The sequence below is a fragment of the Babylonia areolata genome, chromosome 25, assembly GCF_041734735.1.
Source record: "Babylonia areolata isolate BAREFJ2019XMU chromosome 25, ASM4173473v1, whole genome shotgun sequence".
Lineage (NCBI taxonomy): Eukaryota > Metazoa > Mollusca > Gastropoda > Neogastropoda > Buccinidae > Babylonia > Babylonia areolata.
Window position 1 is genome coordinate 8904513 of NC_134900.1, and position 22911 is coordinate 8927423.

At 43.7% G+C, this 22911-nt stretch overlaps 3 protein-coding genes across 9 annotated transcripts in view; 1 reads left to right on the forward strand and 2 right to left on the reverse strand.

Moving 5' to 3' along the window:
• LOC143299475 (phospholipid-transporting ATPase ABCA3-like) overlaps positions 1-2600 on the forward strand; it is an 80343-nt gene extending 77743 nt beyond the window's left edge. For 5 of the 7 annotated variants that reach the window (XM_076612699.1, XM_076612704.1, XM_076612702.1 and 2 more), the window contains one exon: positions 163-715. In XM_076612699.1, the coding sequence (XP_076468814.1) occupies positions 163-360 (198 nt within the window). In that variant the 3' untranslated portion in view covers positions 361-715. Of the gene's footprint in view, positions 1-162 lie in introns of all 7 variants that reach the window. The other 2 variants (XM_076612705.1, XM_076612706.1) reach the window with 2 other exon arrangements.
• Positions 853-13335, reverse strand: LOC143299476 (uncharacterized). Its single transcript, XM_076612707.1, has 9 exons — positions 13184-13335; positions 9699-9837; positions 8674-8781; positions 7569-7683; positions 7015-7133; positions 6406-6506; positions 6136-6184; positions 5168-5261; positions 853-4394 (listed from the first exon to the last, which is right to left on the reverse strand). Exons 2-9 carry the CDS (start codon positions 9799-9801, stop codon positions 4208-4210), a joined length of 876 nt encoding a protein of 291 aa, XP_076468822.1. The 5' UTR covers positions 9802-9837; positions 13184-13335; the 3' UTR covers positions 853-4207.
• A 4948-nt stretch (positions 13336-18283) lies between these two features.
• Positions 18284-22911, reverse strand: part of LOC143299533 (potassium voltage-gated channel subfamily A member 7-like) — a 31644-nt gene continuing 27016 nt past the window's right edge. Inside the window, exon 3 of the mRNA XM_076612804.1 lies at positions 18284-20089. Coding sequence (XP_076468919.1) covers positions 20043-20089 — 47 coding nt within the window. The 3' untranslated portion in view covers positions 18284-20042. The remainder of the gene's footprint in view (positions 20090-22911) is intronic.

Genomic DNA, 22911 nt, shown 5'->3' on the forward strand with positions numbered 1-22911 from the left:
TTTTTTCTTAATAGGAGGTGGCTTTGCCTTTTGAAAGATTTTTGACAACCTGATCCTGAAATCAATACATGATTTGAATCAGAACATAGTTTTCACCACAGCACATGATGGGAAGGATGTCTTAATTCCTAAAGCAAACGTTTGATTCTGACTTTTATTTAGGTGCCAGACTCCAGGGTGCCCTTGTCCAAAGTGTTTGAAACCATGGAGTCGGCCAAAGACACACTGGGGGTGGAGGATTACTCTGTCCACCAGACCACGCTGGAGCAGATCTTCCTGACCTTCACAAGGGCCCAGTACCTTGCAGTCCCTCCAGCTTCCTCCGTGTGTGCCAAACTGTGCCCGTGTTTTTCACCATGAGTGTGCCATGGACAACGTGTGTGTGTGTGTGAGGAAAGTGGCTTGTGACAAGACTGTGCAATGCAGTGTGAAGTGGTGTACAGTGCAGTGGGTGTGGTTTTCAGCAAGTTCCCTGGCATGCACATGTTTGTTGATCACTGGGGTTAGGTGCAGTTTCTGACATGTATCGTGGGGGGAGGATGTGGTACTGCTTGTAGACTGTGCGTTTCACAATGAACTTCAGCTCCATGTTGTGCTTTGCTGTTGTAACAAATGACGATAATGATTATGATACTGTGCACCCGTTTACACAACATGCTCGGTCATTGATACATATGCATGAGTACACTTGCGTTCAAATGCAGACAGACACACACAGCTTAAGTTTTGAACTGTGATGATAGGTCTGTACACACACTTTCACACCGCATGCTCTCTCACTTTCACACATAGAAATGTGTGAACACACTTCAAGTCAAATGCATACAGACACATCACTAGCTTTGCAGTAGACAGGGGGAAAACAACAACTTTATTCTATATAAATATACATTATTATTTTCAATACATTTCAGAATGACTAAAGCTTTGTCTTGTTGTTAAAACAGCCCCGAAAACAATTTGATTTGCCATCAAGGCGCAGTGTAAGAATGAATAAAACTTTGTCTTTGCTGTTAAGATCCAGTGCAAGTTGTTGCAAGTCTGAATAGTCTTTAAGAAATCTATTCATATTTAATTACTTTTATTTATTTATTTATTTACTTTTGTATCTTCTTTTTATTTTCCCTCAAGGCCTAACCAAGCACGTTGGGTTACGCTGCTGGTCACGCATCTGCTCAGCAGATGTGGTGTAGCGTATATGGATTTGTCCGAATGCAGTGACACCTCCTTGAGTAACTTAACTAAGCTGAACTATTCACGTCTTTTATCTTATAAAGTGTGCACCTTTTTAAACAATCATCACAACTTAAAAACTTAAAAAAAGGGAACAATACGTTGTTTTGTGAATTGTTTATGTCAGGTATCAACTATTTTCAACACAGATTTTAGATTGCTTACTTAGTATTAACACTTTCATTTTTCATATTTTTGTTTCCATTTGATACGCATTTGAATGCAGAAGAAAGTGAAGATGTTCTCTTTTTGTGTACTCAACATTCAAAACAGCTTTCAGTGATGTGTTTTCCCAATCTAAACAGTTCAAATGGAATGGTTTTTTTATCATTCTTCTCAGACTTTTGGTGTGGCATATCATTTGCTTTTATTTGTGTACATGTTTTGATAAAAGAAGACATTCCAAAATGAGTGGTATAATACATATGTAATTCTTTTTATATCCGTTTTTGCACAATGTGTATATACATAGGTTTGATATCAATTTTTTAGCATGGGATATATATTTTTTTGTAGATCCACTTATGCTAATTTATAGAATCCAAAAAGATAAACCCCTTTTACTAGACTGTACATTTGATTAGTTTTGACATCTAACATGTGAATACCTGCTGTGATATTGATGATCCGTGCAACACAACTTTATCAACAATAAAATTCATGATTATGATCGTGACAATCAGAATACACTGTACATTGAAAGTGTTATGTGATACTTGGACTTGAATATATTTTTTGCTGCATATATTGTTGAATTTCTGTCTTCCTCTCAACACTTAGCAATGCTATGAGGATATGCAAATGTGTCCATACCTCATTTCATGTTTTGATTCACACTAGGAGATTGTAACAGCTTTCCTGCAATCCATGTTAAAGAATTATGCTTAATTTTCAAATGTTTATATCTGTTAAGCCTGGTTGATGCAGGGAATGTTATTCAAAACACAATGTCCTGCTGTACAGTGTGAAGCCAAGTGCAACCCACCCCCAGCTTCATTGCCATCATCCTCATTCTCCACAAGTGATCATGAGGTAAAGAAACACCCTGCACTGATGGTCACCTCATTCACTGTCTCTTTCCCTTCCAGTATTGTGCCGCATTTATCATACACATACACACATGCTCATGCACATTCACAAGCACACAGCCACACACACACACACGCACATACACATACATATTCAAACACACATACACACACATCGCACTATCCATACACACTGAACCATTTCACTGTATTCAGTTATTCCTGATATTGATCAGCATGCGTAGGAAGTCATGCCTGATCGTAAGAAGCCCTTTACTTATGACAACATCATCTGTTTTGTCTTGGACCCATATTGAGTGAGAATGTCATGTCAGTGTGTTCGTGTGTGTGTACCTGTATGTATGCCAATGTGCATGCCTCTGTGTGTGTGTGTGTTTGAATGTATGTTTGCTCTTTACTTTAGCGTCTTTTCACTATCGGTGATACTAGACGATCAAAAAAAAAAAAAAAAAAAAAAAATAGGGGGGAGGGGGGGGGGGAGAAAACAGAAAAGGTAGAACACTACCAAAAAATGCATAACTAACGTATGCGATTACATTTAACAGCAACAATTAAATAATAATAATAATCAGAAACCATAAACACAATTCTGAACTTCATTAAAGGAATGTAAAAATAGGGCTATGAACTAATGCCTGTGAAAGTTGGACCATAAGAACCTCGTCAGAAATAACTTTCCAAAAATCATCTGCAGAATAGTTATTCTCTTTGAAATACTTGGGCAAGAAGGTACGTAACTGCTGACAGTGAAACAATGATGCAAGCTGAACTGCTTACCACAGATGCATGAAACATTTTTACTGTACTTTGTCTTCAGCGCATCAAGTTTAATACGGAAGAAAGTAGAGGTTATTAATCTTATATAGCAAGCTGATGGATTCGGTTTCTTTTCATGGCATCGTAATTGTCACCGACTTCATTGACTGAGTCTCTCCTCGTAGCCTAGCTGTGTCTCTTTAGGTTTGAGTATCTTTCTCACTCTGCTCTGTCTGTCTGCCAAACTGCCTGCCTGGTCTGTCTGTCGGCCTGTCTATCTCAGCCGAGTTTGTCAGTCTCAAGACTCGATAATCTTTATTTCGTCGTCCTCAGTAAAAGGATAATTAGTTTACGGTCACCTCAACGATAACATAAAACATGAAAAAGAAAGAAAGAAAAAAAAATATATATATATATACACACGCACGGTTCTCTACCATATAAAGACATATAAGAATAACAAAACATTTATCACATACCGAAGTAGAAATCAATGCTTATACCTCAAATCGTTCATCTCCCTCCTTCTCCGGCCCCAGTCCTCCCCTTTCCACATCGCATGCACACAAATACGCACCATCAGTATCAATGTTGTAAAAACTGACGTGGAATCATACACTACTTGTGACTAACAAACGATGGGATTAAAGTCACGCGTGCCCACATTATGCGCACCTCTTGCACGCACTCCTTTTTTAAAATGGAGAACGCTAAAAGTACACTTGCCCGGAACCCATTTTCGTATGCACGCGCGCTCAGTCACACACAATAAGTCGCATTTATTTGACCACACACCACGTTCCCCTGTCTGTCTGTCTGCCTGTCTGTCGATCTGTCTCACCCCCACTGATCGTATACGGCCTCTTATACTCTCTCCCTCCATCACTTTATGTCTGTCTGTCTCTCATCCACCCTCATCCTTCTGTTGTATCCATCTCTTGTTCTGTCTCTGTCTCTGCCTGTCTGTCACCCCCTCCCTGTCTCTGTCTGTGTCTGTCTGTCTGTCTGTCTCTCTCTGTCTCTCTCTCAACCCTTTGATCCTTTACACATCTCTCTGTCTGTCTGTCTGCCTCTCTCAATCCCCACTCCCCCCACAATGATCCTCATACCCCCTGCTGTCTCTTTCTGTCTTTTGAGATTCTCTGTCGCTCTCCCTCTCTCTTTCTCCCTCACTCAGCAGTACTCTGTCCTTGCTCCATGTACAAGTACAACTTGTTCAGTTCTTCATGACACCTCTTCGTTGTCCACAAATCCGGGTTCCGTTCCAAAGTACTGAGCAGGTTTCTCAGCAGACAGCGCTGAGCAACTGAGATGTCCAGACTGAGCAGATCTTCTGGACGTAAGAAGCGTAGAACCCTGAGAACAGCATTGAATCAAGGATATGGTTAGGAAAGAGGAAAAAAAAAATGACAACAAACAACTGAAACGTGTGTGGTGTTGGGGGTAGTTACGGAGGTGGTGGTGGTAGTGGTGGTGTTTTTTTTGTTTGTTTTTTGTTGTTTTTTTTGTGTGTTCGTCTTCAGTTCAACGTCTTTCCACTTGAAGTGATATTAAACGGAAAAAACCCCCGTGGGGGTTGGGGTTGTGGGAGGGGGGTGGGAGTAAAAATGTGTATATGTGTGGAGGGTGAATAGGGAGAGACAACGCTAGGGAAAATGGAAACGTCATAAACACGTGTGTGTGTGTGTGTGTGTGTGTGTGTGTGTGTCCTCTTCACCGTCCGTCTTTCACCCAGGGCCAGTCGCACCATCAAAAGCAATACCCTTGTTTATGAAGCCACCCAATCATCGACATGCCCATAATTTCATCGTCTCTCCCATTGTCAACGCTGTCTTCCTTATAACCATCACCTCCACTGCCGTCATGGTCTGTCGTCATCACCACTAGTATCGACTCCGTCGTTGTCATTAACTGCATCGTCACTTTCGTCTTCATATGCATCGTCATCAATGCTTCTTTTTGTTGTTTGGTTCTTCTTCCTCTTTTTGATCTCAGTTGTTCATCATTACCATCATCCCCACCATTATCTTCGTCGTCGTCGCCATCATCGTCATTTCATATCATTATCAAACACTTATAATTTCATCATCATCATTTCATGGTTATTCTAAACGTGAAGTCTGGTATACCTGGGCTGCAGCAGCTGCTCTGAACGCAGTACGCTGTAGGTGTGGGGCGTCAGGCCCTGCTGAACGTGGCCCAGAGCCTCCAGGCTCAGCTCTTCTGCACACATCATCAAAAAGCAGAGGGTGTGGAAGATGGGGTGGGGTGAGGTAAAGGTCAATATTGTTACTGCGTGAAGGAGGGAAGAGGGTGTGTATCGAGTGCAGATTGATACAAGGACTCACCAATGTTGATGCGTGACTTCAGTGTAAAGTTGTGTGTGACGGTGCAAAGAGCAAAGAATGAAGAAGAAAAGTGTAGGAGATCGTATTTGTAATAACACACTCAACAGCACACACACACACACACACATATACGCATGCACGCGCGCGCGAGTGTGTGTGTGTGCGCGCGCACACATACACACTGACACACACACACTGACACACATACACACACCGTCTGACACACACACACACACACTGACACACACACATGGCATCTATCTCATTTTACCTCTTTCGAACCTCCCCGCGACGCCCCCCCCCCCCACCCTGCTCCCTCCCTCATGACACTCCTTCCCTGTGATGGTCCGAGGTGTGTTGCATGTATTTCCTATATCAACTCTGTAATTTCCCATACTTTCCGCTGTAGGCATGTGCAGCTTCCTACATATGTAGTTACAAATAATAATCACACACTGTTTGAAAACTAAACTGATGATAAGCTTATTCATATAGCACCTGATTAAATAATTATTTGTCTCAAAGCGCTTTACGATACAATACTAATTTCCAGTATGTAAACATTACGTTACACCATCCATCAAAACATGCAGGGTGGTTCAACTAAGTGAAAAAACATAACAAACCATGACAAGAAAATGCTTTAACAGCGCAAACTAAGTAAAGCTTATAACATTCGTATACCTAAAAACGTCACTTCATGTTTGCACTGCACACGCACATTGATTTATGCATAGAATTCGGCTTACCATCCTTTGTGTCGGTCACACCATACTTCATGGTCTTTTCCATGACCATCTGAAGACACACAGACATAATACCTGTTGTATACGCATGTATTCATGTTACCTAACACGCGCGCACACATTTACTTGCGGGCAAACACCCATACAGTACAACAGAATCCTAACACACACACACTCGCACGCAGACATACACACACAGGCACGCACGCACGCACACACGCACACACACACAGAGGCGCGCTCGCATGCACACAGAAGTAGAATAATGCTCACCTTATCTCGTTTTTCTTCGATCTCAAACATGATCTGCATTTCCAGAGCCTTCGATCTACCAGCGATGCAAGACATCTTCCTCCGTCGGCATAGCACCAGTACTGTCAGACGGGTACGTTCTTATTTATTCATTCATCTTTTCATTTTCATGAATTATTCATGTATTCGTTTATCATCTATTATACATTTGTTTACTTCGCCATTTTATTAATCAAATAATCAATTGGTTTTTTTTTTTCATTTTTCTATAATTTATTTGTGTCATTCAGCTCGAGTCAATAGCGCATATAAATAATAAGTTGCGTGCCGGCAGTACATGATAGACACACGTTGCGCAAACACAAACATAACCGAAAGCAGTTTACTCTCTGAAACACGCAGCGTTCTTCTTCTTCTTCTTCTCCTTCTTCTTCTTTCATACTGCTGTTTGTTGTTGTTAATATTTGCCCGGTTCACTGACAAAACGTTTAAGCAAAACGAAGATTAACAGCTCCAGCCATCGGGCTCAATAGTATTGAGCTCAGTGGCTCCAGCCAGTAATGCTGGGGTTGTTACATATACACAAGGTGCGGGATTCTGTACTGCTGACAGACTCACTGACTGACTGACCAATGGTGAAGACGATGATGAGGAGCCAGACGTATAGAGCCACAAGCTGGGCGTAGGTGGCAGTGACTGACCGCTCACAGCCATCCTGGTCAGGCCCCAGTGTCAAACAGTCGAGGTACCTGCACCACAGTTGATCGATACATTGATCGATCTAGCAACCAACCAGCCAGCATACACAGCCAGCCAACCAACAAACCAGCCGATGCCAGTCCTCACTCACTTACACCAGTCGACCAATCAGTAGTTCACAGTCAGTCAGCCAGCAAGCAGTCAAGCAAACAAGACAACCATCAGCCAACCAGTTCATTTGTCAAGTCTATCCATTCATCATGTTGTAGCCCATACCAATTTAAGACGACCAAGGTAATCATTTGTTTGGTTTCTTACCACCAGCTAACAGACTTTCGCACTGCGACAGCACTAAAAACTTGTTTTGACCAGTAGAACCACACGTTGATTAATTCCCACCTACCCCCACCCGGCCCATCCTACCCCACTCCTGCCCCCTCAAAACAACAACAATAATAAACAAACGAAGAAAAACGAAAAAGTACCTTCGCTGCAGGGATCCAATGATAACCCACGTCAGAGCCAGACCGCTGGGGCGACGTATCAGCGAACACATGATGTTGGGAGGTGGACAGCCACGCACCAGTTTCCAGGGGAAATCTTCAACCGATTTTATTTGGTTTAAAAACACACTCATCTCGCTCTCCCTCCTCTCTGTCCATCTGTCTATATCACTGAAGCTATCACCGACAAAACAAATCAACGTGTCCACTGACCAGAAACAACATATGTAATTACCAAATAACATGTGAATGACTGGACGCTCAGTTTAATTTTCCAAACTTGGGAGAAAGGGTGAGTCCGGAAATCGAACCCAAACCCCCGCGGACACTGTATCGGCAGATCAGCGTCTTCACCATTCTGCCACCTTGCTCTTTGCATGGGAAGAATAGAAACTACGACCTCAGACAGGGAGACAGAGAGATGAACGGAACAGAAATAACGACCTCAGGCAGACAGACAGAGAGATGAACGGAATAGAAACTACGACCTCAGGCAGGGAGACAGACAGACAGAGGGATGAACGGAACAGAAATAACGACCTCAGACAGACAGGGAGACAGACAGACAGAGAGATGAACGGAATAGAAACTACGACCTCAGGCAGGGAGACAGACAGACAGAGAGATGAACGGAATAGAAACTACGACCTCAGACAGGGAGACAGACAGACAGAGAGATGAACGGAATAGAAATAACGACCTCAGACAGGGAGACAGACAGACAGAGAGATGAACGGAATAGAAATAACGACCTCAGACAGGGAGACAGACAGACAGAGAGATGAACGGAATAGAATTAACGACCTCAGACAGGGAGACAGAGAGATGAACGGAATAGAAATAACGACCTCAGACTGGGAGACAGACAGACAGAGGGATGAACGGAATAGAAATAACGACCTCAGACAGGGAGACAGACAGACAGAGGGATGAACGGAATAGAAATAACGACCTCAGACAGGGAGACAGACAGAGAGATGAACGGAGAGTAGAAAATCAGACTTAATATACGCACAAGATAAACAAATATACCGACATAAATACGGACAAAACGAAAGTTAAATGTCATAATGGTATACAAACTCACCAGCTAAAAACAGAATGAAAGCGGGAAGCAGGAAGAACGACAAGCCGTACGGAACAATCAGGTTGGAGTGACAAGGGCAGACAAAGATGGCGTCGTTCAGCAGCAACTCTGCGGCATTCACCACAATCAGAGAACACGTCATGATGGCGACAACAGTATCAACGACAAGATTTAATTTCGTAGACTTTGCACGTTTGTTGGCAGGTCCCCTGACGGAGATTTTCAATAATCGAAAGGTAGAGTCAGACACAATGGGTGTTGGTGTTTATATTTTTATTTCAATTTAGTTTTTTGCCCCTCCAGTCCCGGCTGTTTGTTTACCGAAAGTTAACATTCATTTATAATATGTGGTTTAAATTTTTTTTTTTTTTACTTTACGAAAATTTAAAGAATTCGCAGTTCCATTAAGTGCAATAGTAGAGTAAACACATCTTCTTCAACCAAGAAAACACGGAGTTCTTAAAAAAAGTGAAACAGACTATATTTCAGTAAATATGCCGAATGTATATCGGTATAGTGTTGATAGAAATGACTTTTATTGAACAGTTACATATCTCACAACTGACATGCGGTAATGAATCATTTCAAAGAAGGAGAGGTGGGAAAACGAGATCACTTGGGAAAAGCCCTCTCTCTCTTGCCTTGCACCATCATCACACTGCAAGTACTGTCTGACCCGCCTCAGTACTGACCCACACCCCCTTGTTCTTCAAGCGCTACAACAAACAAGAGAGACAGGGCTTTCAAGGCTCACTTGTGATACGCACTTTATCCAGTAAAGGAATCAAGAGAGAGAGAGAGAGAGAGAGAGAGAGAGTAAAGAAGTCAGATACACGTCAAAGAAAGTGGCCAGCACGACAAATATGCAGGGCCGCCGGCCGCCTATGTATGTCCTAGCAAGCATTAGATACAGACATATGGAGAGAGACTAAAAAACAAAACAAAAAAAACCCACCAAAAGACCCCCCAAATTTTTAGAATACAATTATTGACATCTTTCTTTTTTTTCTTTCCATAGACAATACCTGCGACAGCCACCAAAGTGAACAAGAGAACCGCGTTCAGCGTGCCAGGGGAAGTAAGCGCTCCTGCCAGCAGCGCTGCTGGCTTCGAGGCGGCGACCACCATGGTGATTGTCTCCCTTGCTTCCCTGTCGCGCTCTGTCTGCCAGACATTAATTTTGAATTCAGGTTAAACATACACTTACACACAAACACGTCGATTGCTTATGAATGTGTTGCGTTTATTGTATTGTATAGTACTGTATTGTATTGTATTGTAGGGCAGGGCAGGGCAGGGCAGGGCAGGGCATTTTATCAGTTACTTTTTGTCACAATAAATAAATTGCCGGCAGTGCGAAATTCGACTGAGCTGTGCTCCCGAGGGACAGAACGTCGCCACAGTGCAGCACACCATCATTTTGTTATTATTGTCATTCTTCTTATCATCATCATCATCATCATCATCATTATCATTATTATTATTATTTGTGTGTCCGCAAGTCACGGTAGTTTGTTTATTTATTTATAGTCTATTCATCTAAGAGGATGATATTAGACTGAAGATAAATGATATTATTGATATTGTTATTATTATTTGGATTATTATCATTTTTGTCATGGTGATGATGAACCGCAAGTGTAGTTTCAGATTGAAAGTCCAACGCTTTAACGGCTCGGCTATTGGGTATCTGAAAAAAAAAATGTGGCGGAAAATTTTCCGTGTATTTCTTCTTCATTATGTACACATGTGAAAAACATGCCGGCGCCAAATCTGTGCTATATGTGTGGGGGGTTCATGGTAGTTTAAAAAAAAAAAGATACTGAAACGAACAAACGCGGTTTTCAGACTGTAAGCTTCAGGCAGGAAATGAAATCTTGTTGAAAGTACGAGAAAAAAGAAGAAAAAGTTATGTGTTTATCAGTAACCAGTTGTCTTCCTTGTTACATCCTCCTTCAACCCAACCCTCTCCACACTGAGGCAGAGTGTATGTAAATCGTTAAGGCTGGAACAAGTGTTGGCTCCACATGAGGCAGAGTGTATGTAAATCGTCAAGGCTGGAACAAGTGTTGGCTCCACATGAGGCAGAGTGTATGTAAATCGTCAAGGCTGGAACAAGTGTTGGCTCCACACTGAGGCGGAGTGTATGTAAATCGTCAAGGCTGGAACAAGTGTTGGCTCCACATGAGGCAGAGTGTATGTAAATCGTCAAGGCTGGAACAGGTGTTGGCTCCACCTGAGGCAGAGTGTATGTAAATCGTCAAGGCTGGAACAAGTGTTGGCTCCACATGAGGCAGAGTGTATGTAAATCGTCAAGGCTGGAACAGGTGTTGGCTCCACGTGAGGCAGAGTGTATGTAAATCGTCAAGGCTGGAACAAGTGTTGGCTCCACGTGAGGCAGAGTGTATGTAAATCGTCAAGGCTGGAACAGGTGTTGGCTCCACATGAGGCAGAGTGTACGTAAATCGTCAAGGCTGGAACAAGTGTTGGCTCCACACTGAGGCAGAGTGTATGTAAATCGTCAAGGCTGGAACAAGTGTTGGCTCCACATGAGGCAGAGAGTAAATCGTCAAGGCTGGAACAGGTGTTAGCTCCACATGAGGCAGAGTGTATGTAAATCGTCATGGCTGGAACAAGTGTTGGCTCCACATGAGGCAGAGTGTATGTAAATCGTCAAGGCTGGAACAGGTGTTGGCTCCACGTGAGGCAGAGTGTATGTAAATCGTCAAGGCTGGAACAAGTGTTGGCTCCACGTGAGGCAGAGTGTATGTAAATCGTCAAGGCTGGAACAGGTGTTGGCTCCACATGAGGCAGAGTGTATGTAAATCGTCAAGGCTGGAACAGGTGTTGGCTCCACACTGAGGCAGAGTGTATGTAAATCGTCAAGGCTGGAACAGGTGTTGGCTCCACATGAGGCAGAGAGTAAATTGTCATGGCTGGAACAAGTGTTGGCTCCACATGAGGCAGAGTGTATGTAAATCGTCAAGGCTGGAACAAGTGTTGGCTCCACATGAGGCAGAGAGTAAATCGTCAAGGCTGGAACAGGTGTTGGCTCCACGTGAGGCAGAGTGTATGTAAATCGTCAAGGCTGGAACAAGTGTTGGCTCCACACTGAGGCGGAGTGTATGTAAATCGTCAAGGCTGGAACAAGTGTTGGCTCCACATGAGGCAGAGTGTATGTAAATCGTCAAGGCTGGAACAAGTGTTGGCTCCACATGAGGCAGAGTGTATGTAAATCGTCAAGGCTGGAACAGGTGTTGGCTCCACATGAGGCAGAGTGTAAATCGTCAAGGCTGGAACAGGTGTTGGGCTGGTTGGTTGGACGCTTGTTGGAGCTACGCCATTTCAACCACGAAGATGATTTCTAGTTCTTTATTATCTATGAGGTGTGTGTGTGTGTGTGTGTGTGTATATATATATATATATATATATATATATATATATATATATATATCAGTCAGTTAGTCAGTCAGTCAGTCTGTCTGTCTATCTATCTATCTATCTATCTATCTATGCCTTACAAAAGACATATATATTTTTTTTATCTGAGAGTTTTTGAAATGTCGGAACAGAAAACAAACACCAAACCACTAAGCAACCAACAACAACAGTAACGTACTATTTGCCCACTTCAACCTCCAAGATCATCTCGTGGCGATTATGATTATCTCATACCTATGAGGCATTTGAATGTCGCCGAATGGAATGCAAACATATCTTTAAATCTTTTAAAAATTTTTTATTTAGACAGACGCACAAAGGCAAAAGGGCAGATTATTCAGTGAATTGTTGTGTGGTAGCAGGACGAAGGAAGAGAAGTGCCCAAGTCTGGTCAAGGTTGAACCATTTGGTGTGAGCAGACCTGCCACAGAAGGATGCTGGAACGCTTGAAGTCCTGCATGATTGAGTGGCCAGTCGATGTTCACATGCCTGCCAATGGAAGGAGGGGGAGGGGTGTATAGGTGATGGCCTGTGGGTCTCTCTGCCTGTCATCTCTGGCTAAGAAAGCGATGCATGTCTGACGTGTCTTGAACCGATCGAACTGTGGTACGTTTACAACATGCAACAAACATTTGTTGGGTTTTAGGCTTTATTTCGAGTGGGTCTCTTATTCAAGCCTTTTTTTTTTTTTTTAAGTGTCGATTTGGGCCCGAGACCAATAATGTCATCCCCAGTCTGACTCATTTTCTAAAGATGTAAGCTGTTTTAATGAGGAGAAACAGCAACAACATAAACAGCAACACACACACACACACACACACACACACACACACACAAAACCAACCAACAAAACAAACAATCGCAGAAAGAAACAGCAACAGCAGCAGCAACAGCCTCTGTCAACAATCAAAGAGTCGTTTGACTCGTCGTGGCCGAGTGGCTAATGTTCTGACTGACTGACAACCCATGATGGAGTAAACAAATGACGTTGGCTGGATAGAGTTAGAGTTAGTTAATAATAGCAAGACAGACACGTTGATCAAGGACATGCACACGATGATACACTCACCCGAACTCCCCTCTTCGCTCTCTGCCCTTGTGTCTCTGTCTCTTGTCTTCGGGTTGCTGGACTGACGTTGACTTTTGACGTCTGCCTGGGTGTGTGGGTTTGTGGGTGTCTGTCCCTGGCCAGACTTATGGCCGTGTGGTCAGTTGAGAATAGCGGAGAATGGTCACACGGACAGAGGATACACCTGTCAGTCTCTGTGTTCTCACGAAGCACACATTGACAACGCGTGCAATCCTTTTTTTTTTATTTTTTATTTTTAAAGTTGCGTATACAGGAAGAAAGGTGGGGGTTTTTTTTGTTTTGTAGTGTGTGTGTGTGTGTGTGAGCGCGCGCGCGCGCGCGCGTTGGGGTGGCCGGGGTGTGAAGGGGGAGTCATCGTCAACGCTCCTGTCGGCACGCTCGCTTCTCACGTCCTCGCCAGTGTGGGGAGAAGGGAGGGGAAGGGGGTGTGGGTGAAGGGACAGGGGGTGGGGGGTCAGCCTTCACGTGCAACGAGCTTCCTGGTGACGGGGCGTCGTGGTTGCTGTGACGTTAAACATGGAGGAAGTCGTTAAGATGAATGAGATGGAGGGTGGGGTTGGGGGGTAGGGTGGGGAGTGAGGGAGAGCGTGAGGGCGTGGACAATTGAGCAGAAGGAGAGGGAGGGTTGGGTGTGGGGTGAGGTGGGGGGGAGTCATTCTTATCTTCGTCTGTTTGCGTCTCTGGTTTTCCTCGTCCCCCCCCCCCTCCCTCCCTCGCTCTCTCTCTCATTCCCTGTTGTGTTTTCTTTTCTCATCCTCGTTTTTGCAGTGTGTCTGTTTCTGTGTCTATGCCAGTCTCTGTATGTCATTCTCTGCAGTGTGTCTGTTTCTGTGGCTATGCCAGTCTCTGTATGTCATACTATGCAGTGTGTCTATTTCTGTGTCTGTGCCAGTCTCTGGATGTCATACTATGCAGTGTGTCTGTTTCTGTGTCTGTGCCAGTCTCTGTATGTCATGCTCTGCAGTGTGTCTGTTTCTGTGTCTATGCCAGTCTGTGTATGTCATACTATGCAGTGTGTCTGTTTCTGTGCCTATGCCAGTCTCTGTATGTCATGCTGTGTAGTGTGTCTGTTTCTGTGTCTGTGCCAGTCTCTGTATGTCATACTATGCAGTGTGTCTGTTTCTGTGTCTGTGCCAGTCTCTGTATGTCATGCTGTGTAGTGTGTCTGTTTCTGTGTCTGTGCCAGTCTCTGTATGTCATACTATGCAGTGTGTCTGTTTCTGTGCCTATGCCAGTCTCTGTATGTCATGCTCTGTAGTGCGTCTATTTCTGTGTCTATGCCAGTCTCTGTATGTCATGCTCTGCAGTGTGTCTGTTTCTGTGTCTATGCCAGTCTGTGTATGTCATGCTCTGCAGTGTGTCTGTTTCTGTGTCTATGCCAGTCTGTGTATGTCATTCTCTGCAGTGTGTCTGTTTCTGTGTCTGTGCCAGTCTCTGGATGTCATACTATGCAGTGTGTTTCTGTGTCTATGCCAGTCTCTGTATGTCATGCTCTGCAGTGTGTCTGTTTCTGTGTCTATGCCAGTCTCTGTATGTCATGCTCTGTAGTGCGTCTATTTCTGTGTCTATGCCAGTCTCTGTATGTCATGCTCTGCAGTGTGTTTCTGTGTCTATGCCAGTCTCTGTATGTCATGCTGTGCAGTGTATGTCTATGCCAGTCTGTGTATGTCATGCTCTGCAGTGTGTCTGTTTCTGTGTCTATGCCAGTCTCTGTATGTCATGCTGTGCAGTGTGTTTTTGTGTCTATGCCAGTCTGTGTATGTCATGCTCTGTAGTGTGTCTGTTTCTGTGTCTATGCCAGTCTCTGTATGTCATGCTCTGCAGTGTGTCTCAGTGTCTGCTCGTCTCTCTTTCTGTCCATATTTCTCTGTACTGTGTCTGTTGCCCCCCCCCCACCCCCCCTGTCTGTTTCTGTCTCTCTCTTTCTCTCCCTCTGCCTGCCAACCATGTTTCTTTCTCCGTCTGGAAGATCTAGGGTTGAAGTAATTTTGTTTGGGTTTTTCCTGATCAACTGAAAACAAAAGAACAACAAAATCGTGTGTGTGTGTGTGTGTGTGTGTGTGTGTGTGTGTGTGCGTGTGTGTGTGTGTGTGCGCACGCTCGTGTGTGTGTGTGTGTGTGTGTGTGTGTGTGTGTGTGTGCGCGTGTGTAATATGTGTGATCCATTCCCAGATATGATGCTTATATGTTTGTTTCCATAGCGTTGTTTGGGAAATACTTCGAAAGGCAAAAGACTGTCTTAGATCGCATGATTGTTGTTCGCCCATCGTGGTGCGATGAAGACCTCGGCATCTCTATCGCATGGCTGACTGGGCGTTCTGTAGTATGCATATGATTGATAGAATCTGCTATTCTGGTGTGACAGGGAGCATGGTGGCACATTCGTGTTATCATCATGTATACTATGGCATGGTGTTGCACGACATCGCGTAACAGAGTAGACCATATCACAACACAGCACAGCACAGCGCAGCACAGCACAGCACAGCACAGTGCAGTACAATGCACGTGATAGCAGGGAAGCTTTGGCTGCATCACGTCGGTATGTTACTGTAGAGAACTACGGGGCGGGATGGTGACGTGCGGCAAGAACAGGACAGTACCGCATACACAGTATAGTTTCTAACGTGGTAGCACAGCATACATTACCTTGTACCAGGAGACGCCGTGGCGGAGTCGGTTACACGTGCCGATCAGTAAACCGGAGATCGGAGTTCAAACCCCGTTTCCGCGTGGTGTTGTGTCCTTGGGAAAGGCACTTTACTCAGATGTTCATCACACCACCCGTGTGAATGGGTGCCTGACTTCGGTAGGGGAAGATTAAAACAGTGGAAAGATAGGATTGGGCCCCGCCTTCCTCTGCCCAACCCTGGACACAGTGGATATGAACTCACTGCCTTCCTGTGCCCAGCCCTGGACAGAGTGGACATGAATTCACTGCCTTCCTGTGCCCAGCCCTGGACACAGTGGACATGAATTCACTGCCTTCCTGTGCCCAGCCCTGGACACAGTGGACATGAATTCACTGCCTTCCTGTGCCCAGCCCTGGACACAGTGGACATGAATTCACTGCCTTCCTGTGCCAATCCCTGGACAGAGTGGATATGAATTCACTGCCTTCCTGTGCCCAGCCCTGGACACAGTGGATATGCATTCACTGCCTTCCTCTGCCCAGACCTGGACACAGTAGATAGGAATTCACTGCCTTCCTGTGCCAAGCCCTGGACACAGTGGATATGAATTCACTGCCTTCCTGTGCCTAGCCCTAGACACAGTGGATATGAATTCACTGCCTTCCTCTGCCCAGCCCTGAACACAGTGGATAGAATTCACTGCCTTCCTATGCCTAGCCCTGGACACAGTGGATATAAATTCACTGCGTTCCTATGCCGAGCCCTTGACACAGTGGATATAAATTCACTGCCTTCCTGTGCCCAGCCCTAGACACTGTGGATATGAATTCACTGCCTTCCTTTGCCGAGCTCTAGGCACTGTGGACATGAATTCACTGCCTTCCTGTGCCGAGCCCTAGACACAGTGGATATGAATTCACTGCCTTCCTGTGCCGAGCCCTAGACACAGTGGACATGAATTCACTGCCTTCCTGTGCCGAGCCCCGGACACAGTGGATATGAATTCACTGCCTTCCTGTGCCGAGCCCTTGACACAGTGGATATGAATTCACTGCCTTCCTGTGCCCAGCCCTTGACACAGTGGATATGAATTCACTGCCTTCCTGTGGCAAGCCCTTGACACAGTGGACATGAATTCACTGCCTTCCTGTGCCCAGCCCTTGACACAGTGGATATGAATTCACTGCCCTCATGGCAGTAAACCTTGTTTTGCATTGCAGTTAAAATATTTGTCACGCTGTGACATACAACGCAAGACATGAATTATATAGTTACTCAATATGTAAACGTGCTTTTATGTTACATCATTAGCTCTGAGGTGGCGTTTGGGAGTAATATCCATGATATCGCATTGTGTTGTCGGTAAACTATGCGATATTGTTTTCTGTTGTATTCTCCACTGCCGATTTTGTGTTGTAATGCTGTGTTGTATCGCACTGTCGTAGGGACAGCATCAAACATCAGTGAACGTGCGTGTAAGGGAAAATAAACACAGAGATGTAGATAACAGGAAGAGAAATAGCTGGAGAGAGATGGAGAGGGGGGACACACAAAAAGACGGAGAGAGAGGGGGGAAGGGGAGGGACAGAAAAAGAGAAACGGACGGAAAGAGGGCGAGGGAGGGACACACACACACACACACACACACACACACACACACACACACACACACAGAGATTCCGATTCAGATGGTTTATTAAAAAAAAGGCCATGGCCCCTCATGAAAAGGGTGGTGTGTGAACGTATTTGAAAAAGATTACAAGACATACATTTTGTGATACATCAGAACAGAATAACAGAACAAATTGAAATTACTTACAACTTAGTGACAGAAATTTAAAGGCTTTGTATAAATAATTCGCAAACTGTTTGACTTCTTCTCAACGTGACGTCCTAAGCAATACTGATTTAAACAAAGAAGGCTGGCAGTGATATTTCTGTGGTATTAGATTGTACCTAAGGTCACTTAACTTTGGACAACAAAACGTAAAGTGTAATTCGTTTTCTTCGGTTTTTCTTTTGCAAAATGGACAGATAAGATCACGATCATTATGCTGTCTGTAACGGAAATGATGAATAGCAAAATCTGACATCACAAACCTACATCTTGTCATGACATGTTGTAAATGTTTGGGCAAATTCATGGACAGATAAGTCGGGACACAATGCAAACAACTAATCTGATTTTACAAATAAAACCTATCACTTTCTTGCATATGTGCATTTTATTCTTACCATCTACAATCAACTAGCCTGGTACGGAGATTACGAACAAATCCTGTGGTATCCCGTACCACCAACCCCCCTTGGTTCAGCCAAACCAACCTCATCCCAGTTTCATACAGTTTAACTCTCAGACAGACAGACAGGCAGACAGACAGACACACACACACACACACACACACACACACACACACACACAGAGACAGAGAGAGAGAGAGAGATAATAACCGAACAGGCATATTTAACAAAACGCAGTATCACCTGAAAAATGCTTTATTGAAATTCAGTTTAATGACTGACATAATGTAAACACGCGCTTCTCCATGCCTGTGCCAGAAGCCGTTGTCACACCAGGGATGAATTGTTACACAACAACAATAACAACAATGTTGAAGCAGTATTGTTGATAATGATACCAGTGAATGCTGAAGATAGCGGGAGAAGGTCAAAGCCTTTTGATTGATTGATTGATTGATATGGATACTAATATAGCGCGTATCCTCGGTCGGAGAGCTCTAAGTGTTTTACAAACACGGGGCCATTTACACAACAGGCTGCCTACCTGGGTAGAACCGACCGACGGCTGCTGTTGGGCGCTCATCATTCGTTTCCTGTGTCATTCAATCAGATTTCAGGTACGCACACATACACACTCAGACAAACATATAACATTCAACATTTTACGTGTATGACCGTTTTGTTTATTTACCATGCTATGTAGGCAGCCATACTCCGTTTTCGGCGGTGTGCATGCTGGGTATGTTCTTGTTTCCATAACCCATCGAACGCTGACATGGATTTCAGGATCTTTAACGTGCGTATTTGATCTTCTGCGTGCGTATACACACGAAGTGGGTTCAGGGTGTCTGCACATATTCTTCATCTATTACACATTCGTCCCGTGCGTTCGCGCTCACAACCTTCCACCCATCCAACCTTTCGTGCACAAACAATCGACGCGCAATGAAGGAAAAGAAAACGAAAACATTAAATTTTATTTTCGAATTGCCATTTTGTTAAGTCTTTTTGGTGACTTTTCATACTGTATGTTAGCCGGTGCATTCCGCTGTCAGTGAACACCTGGTACAATTTGGATGTGAAAGAAATGTTACAACTGATAAAGGTATTGATTCGATGATTTTGAGTGGTAAATCATACATGACGATGTATATCTACGCATATAAAACGGGAAAGGCATTGCCCACGTTTTGGGGGTTACTTGCACTCTAAAACACAGGTATGAAATAGAAAAAAATAATACATTGCCAGTCGCTTCTCTTATCCTGTGTCAGTCGACTTCCACCAAGCTTCTTTTAGTCTGCTTCTTACTGTATTGCAGATGTCCAAATGAATGAATGAATGAATGATATGGATACTTTGCGCCTGTCCTCGGTCAGAGACCAAGCTCTAAGCGCTTTACAAACACGGGGTCATTTGCACAACAGGCTGCCTACCGGGGTGGATGAAAAACGCATTGGTTCGAACACCACAATTTACCAACAAAAAACAAACAAACAAAAAACCACTTTCGCTTATTAACTCACGTATTTCCTGCAGTGCTGACTCACCTGTCATCAGAACAGCGTACACACTGCTGATGTGTCGTGACACACAATGCTGTGTTTCTCCGTTTGTCGCCCGTTTTTTTCCCTCACTCCTCGTAGATTCTCTCTCTCTCGGTTTGCTTTTACGCATGCATAAGATCAAAATTAATGCGCATGTTAAACGTTCCTGTAATCAATTCCACACTTCTGTGGGCTACAGAAACGTAGACATACTCAGTGTGTTGAAACCTCGTGTCTGGGAATCAAAGTTTATATTCGCAGTTTTATAGGAGGAAAAAGAAAAAAAAATATACAAGGGGTTGAAAAAGTGTTGTGCACTTTTGACGTCATCCGTCCGCAATGACGTTTTGAGTGGCGTCGCAGGGACCTCTCGTGCAAGTGCTCTTCGTACGACGTGGACAGGTCCAGTGTCAAACGTCAGGCACTGCTTGTGTTTCCGCTTTTCCGCTGGCCAAGTTCATTTCCTGGGGATTATATTCACTTGTTAAAAATTCTTTTTCCATAAAAGTAACCTGTAGTTGGAACACGGTTTACAAGGCAGGTATTCCCTAGAGAGGATAATAAGAGTATTTCAAATTTAGTGATATCAGTCGCGCGCTCGCGCACTCACTCACACACACACACACACACACACATACACGCACGCACGCACACACACGATTCGTGACCTGTTTTGTTATGCATATAAGTAATTCAACCACTTGAGCTATTTTGTGCTGTCACCCGACCCCACACCAGACCCCCCCCCCTCCCGCCCATCCACCCCCCTCTCCCTCCCAAAGGCGAGAATGACCACAACAACAGTACAACAATGCTACAAAAAGTGCTACTGGAGAAGGCAAGAATGACCACGACAACAGTACAACAGTGCTACAAAAAGTGCTACTGGAGATTGCAAGAAAACAGGCTACTCTAACAAGAGGAGAAAAAGAATAACCATCTATCGTCAATAAACTGCGGTCAGTTAGATGCTGAAAGACTTGTTATTTGCTCACTACTCCGCCAGGTTTCACCTGGGCAAACACGTGTATACGTTACAGAGTCCTGTGTACGACAGACCTCTGGCAGAAGGCAGAGCTCAGCTATATAATCATATACTTACCCCTGTGAAGGGTTCCCCCCCGGTGGGCCTTTTGTTCACGGTGCGTACAGTCTGGCTTTTGGTGCTGACGCCCGTTTCATTCAAGTCCAGTGCTTGTTGTATGGGGTGGAAGTGGGGAGGGGGGTGGCATAAGGGGGTACGGGAGGACTTGGGTGAAAAGAAATGAAGGTTCTGGAGGATTCCTTGTCCCCCCCCCCCCCTCTCTCTCTCTGTGTCTGTTTGTCTGTCTCTTTCTCACTCTCTCTCTCTCGTGTTGTGTGTGTGTGTGTGTGTGTGTGTGTGTGTGTGTGTTTGTGTGCGTGCGTGCATGTGTGTGTGTGTGTGTGTGTGTGTGTGCGTGCGTGCGTGTGTGCGTGCATGTGTGTGTGTGTGTCTTTGTGTGCGTGCGTGCATGTGTGTGTGTGTGTGTGTGCGTGCGTGCGTGTGTGCGTGCATGTGTGTGTGTGTGTGTCTTTGTGTGCGTGCGTGCATGTGTGTGTGTGTGCGTGCATGTGTGCGTGCATGTGTGTGTGTGTGTGTGTGTGTGTGTCTTTGTGTGCGTGCGTGTATGTGTGTGTGTGTGTCTTTGTGTGCGTGCGTGCATGTGTGTGTGTGTGTGTGTGCGTGCGTGCATGCATGTGTGCGTGCATGTGTGTGTGTGTGTGTGTGTGTGTGTGTGTGTGTGTGTAGTGAAGTGAAGTCCTTTTGATCGTGTTGGAAGACTTAGGGATGACTTAGCTCCGCCTTGTCACTGTCAACAGCTAGATTGATTGATTGATTGATTCTTCCATTCATTCATTCATTCATTCATCCGACCATCCATGCGCTCTTTGATTCATTGCTTTCATCGTTCGTCCATTAATTCACTCGCTTTTGGACAAATCGATAAACAATAAGAAAGGGACTAAGGACCCAATGAAATCAAGCGAACAAGCAAACAAAAAAATCAAACATATAGAATAAGATTAAAAAAAAATTAATTGATTAAAAAGAGTGGAAAAGACAACACCAAACAAGTGAAATGACATGAAGAAGTGATAACAAAACAAAAATCACATGATATTATATAAAGCACAATGAGACAACGCAACGTGAAAAGTCCAGGAAGGCACAGGCCAAATCTTCTCGTTGTGTGCTCACAACAGTTCTGCAGAGACCGCTGGAGGAGTAGTACACGTTAACGGTCTGATTTACAACACAAATGTATTTCAAAGGAGAGATCAGTTTTGCAAATGTCAGTGCTGCGTGTACAAGACAAACGATGGAAGTGAAAAAGAAGCAAAGTAAATTGCTCTGGAAAACCGAGGAATTTCTCATATTTTCCGATAATTATTCTTCAGTATCATGATAATTGTTTACATCATTCATAATGCATTATTAAAACAAGATGAAACCGACTACGGAAAAGAAAAGTAAAAAGGGCTATTAAAGGTATCATTAGATAAAAAAAAAAAAAAGAAAGAAAAAAAAAAAAGAAAAAAAAAGAAAGGAAAAAAAAAGAAGAAAAAAGAATGGATAGATTTGCAGGTAAGTATCAAGCGGGTAGGTAGTAGACTGTGGGTAGGTAGATAGGTAGATGGATGGATGACTGAATACAAAGAAACAGTATGCGTATTGTTTATTCAAGTGTTAATTCAATTTTATTCCGATAAAGGTCTAAAAACATGAACAGAATTTCACACAAACTATATATATATATATATATATATATATATATATATATATATATATATATATATACATATATATATATATATATATATATATATATTCAAGAAAGTTAATGCATTTCGAGTGAAAACGTTCAGATGATATCAGTTTTGTGGGCGAAGGAGTAGAAATAATGTACAGACACACACACAGACACACGTACAGACACAGACACACACACACACAACAACAATAACAGCAGAGAAACAGTAGTACAGACGCACACAAGAATATCGGTAAGTCATTAAATAAAGAAAAGTACAAATACATAGATAAGAATAATAGATGAATAATAATAAACGATAATTGAAATATAGAAAGAAAATAAATGTGTGATGATTAAAAAGCCAAGTGCATTTACCAAAGCGAAATCTGAAGAGTGTGAAAGTTTTTAAAATTCCGATAACACCAAATACCGGACCAGGTTGCTTGTGCATTGTGCGTTTTCTGAACCTTCCCCACAGTAACTATCCAAAACGGAAAACACGAATAACA